Source organism: Sinocyclocheilus grahami, unplaced genomic scaffold (genome assembly GCF_001515645.1).
Source record: "Sinocyclocheilus grahami isolate Dianchi unplaced genomic scaffold, SAMN03320097.WGS_v1.1 scaffold47613.1, whole genome shotgun sequence".
Classification (NCBI taxonomy): Eukaryota; Metazoa; Chordata; class Actinopteri; order Cypriniformes; family Cyprinidae; genus Sinocyclocheilus; species Sinocyclocheilus grahami.
In genome coordinates this window covers 19,390-20,414 of record NW_015525385.1, presented here as the reverse complement: position 1 = coordinate 20,414, position 1,025 = coordinate 19,390, and the positions used below count along the sequence as shown (strand labels likewise).

At 39.9% G+C, this 1,025-nt stretch overlaps 1 protein-coding gene across 1 annotated transcript; it reads left to right on the top strand.

The window, feature by feature from the left end:
* Positions 1–4: 4 nt before the first annotated feature.
* On the top strand, positions 5–1,017 carry LOC107580850 (IQ domain-containing protein C-like; the record flags this gene model as incomplete). Its single annotated transcript, XM_016266477.1, has 4 exons — positions 5–139; positions 307–607; positions 715–836; positions 941–1,017. Coding segments are annotated over 4 exons (597 nt in total), but the record flags the coding sequence as incomplete, so codon positions are not given.
* Between the last annotated feature and the right edge of the window lie 8 nt (positions 1,018–1,025).

The window sequence follows — 1,025 nt, the reverse complement described above, 5'->3', positions numbered from 1 at the left end:
GTGTCGTGGTTATGCGATGAGGAAAGGTCTGAGTTTGGGTCGGACTCAGTTTGAAGAGATAGTGCGAGAGATTGATGGAGGATTGGATCACCTGCAGTGGAGAGGAAACATCATTCCCAGACCTCACTTCACTGACACTGTGAGCCTCTCTGCCATTGCCCATATCTCATTATTTTAAAACATCATAAGCTGTTTATTTGTTACTCGTAGAAAGTATGCTTTAAAGTTCCATTATCACTTTAAACATTTTTTTTAGATAATGTCTTGATGCTGCATAATGATAGATGTGTATAATGTAATCTACAGGAAAGCCTATTGCTGCAGTATGAACGTTCCAGGTTTCAATCCCATGACCTTCTGGATGATTCCGAGATGGAACGGAAGACAGAGAATGAGGGCAGTGAGAAATCTCTCCCACAGTCTGAAATCCAGGTACCGGAGAAAGACGAAGCTACTGAAACAGCTAGCAGAGACACTTCCACATCTGTGGATGGTATTGTGGACAAGAGAGGAGAGAATGTGGTCATACAAAACCTGATGGATGATTCTACTGCACTTTGCAGTATCGTGAATTCAGATGTCAGCCTCAGCAACTTATTGCAGACAGGTGCTTTGAGAAGAGATTTTGACACAAAAAGGATACAGAAGTTTTTTAAAAACAGACGGGACTTGTTTGAGACACTTATGTGGTTTTGTTTTGTTTTGTTTTGGCAGGACCAAATTTGCATTCAGTTTTTGAAGAGACGGTACATACTCCTGACTCTCTGAAGCAGCAGCGGAGCACTTTAGCCATGGAGTTGCTGTGGATCCAACAAGCCATCAGTAGCAGAAAGAAAGTGAGAAAACTTTAGAATTTTTAGCATTAATGTTTATATGTATGTATCTATGTCTCTCTGTGTGTTTTAGTCTATAAACATATTCTGCTCTGCTTCTTTTGTAGTATCTTACCCTCAAACAGAGAATGGATGTGCCACACTGATACTGGAGCAGTTCTGAAGCTGTATTATTATTATTATTATTATTAT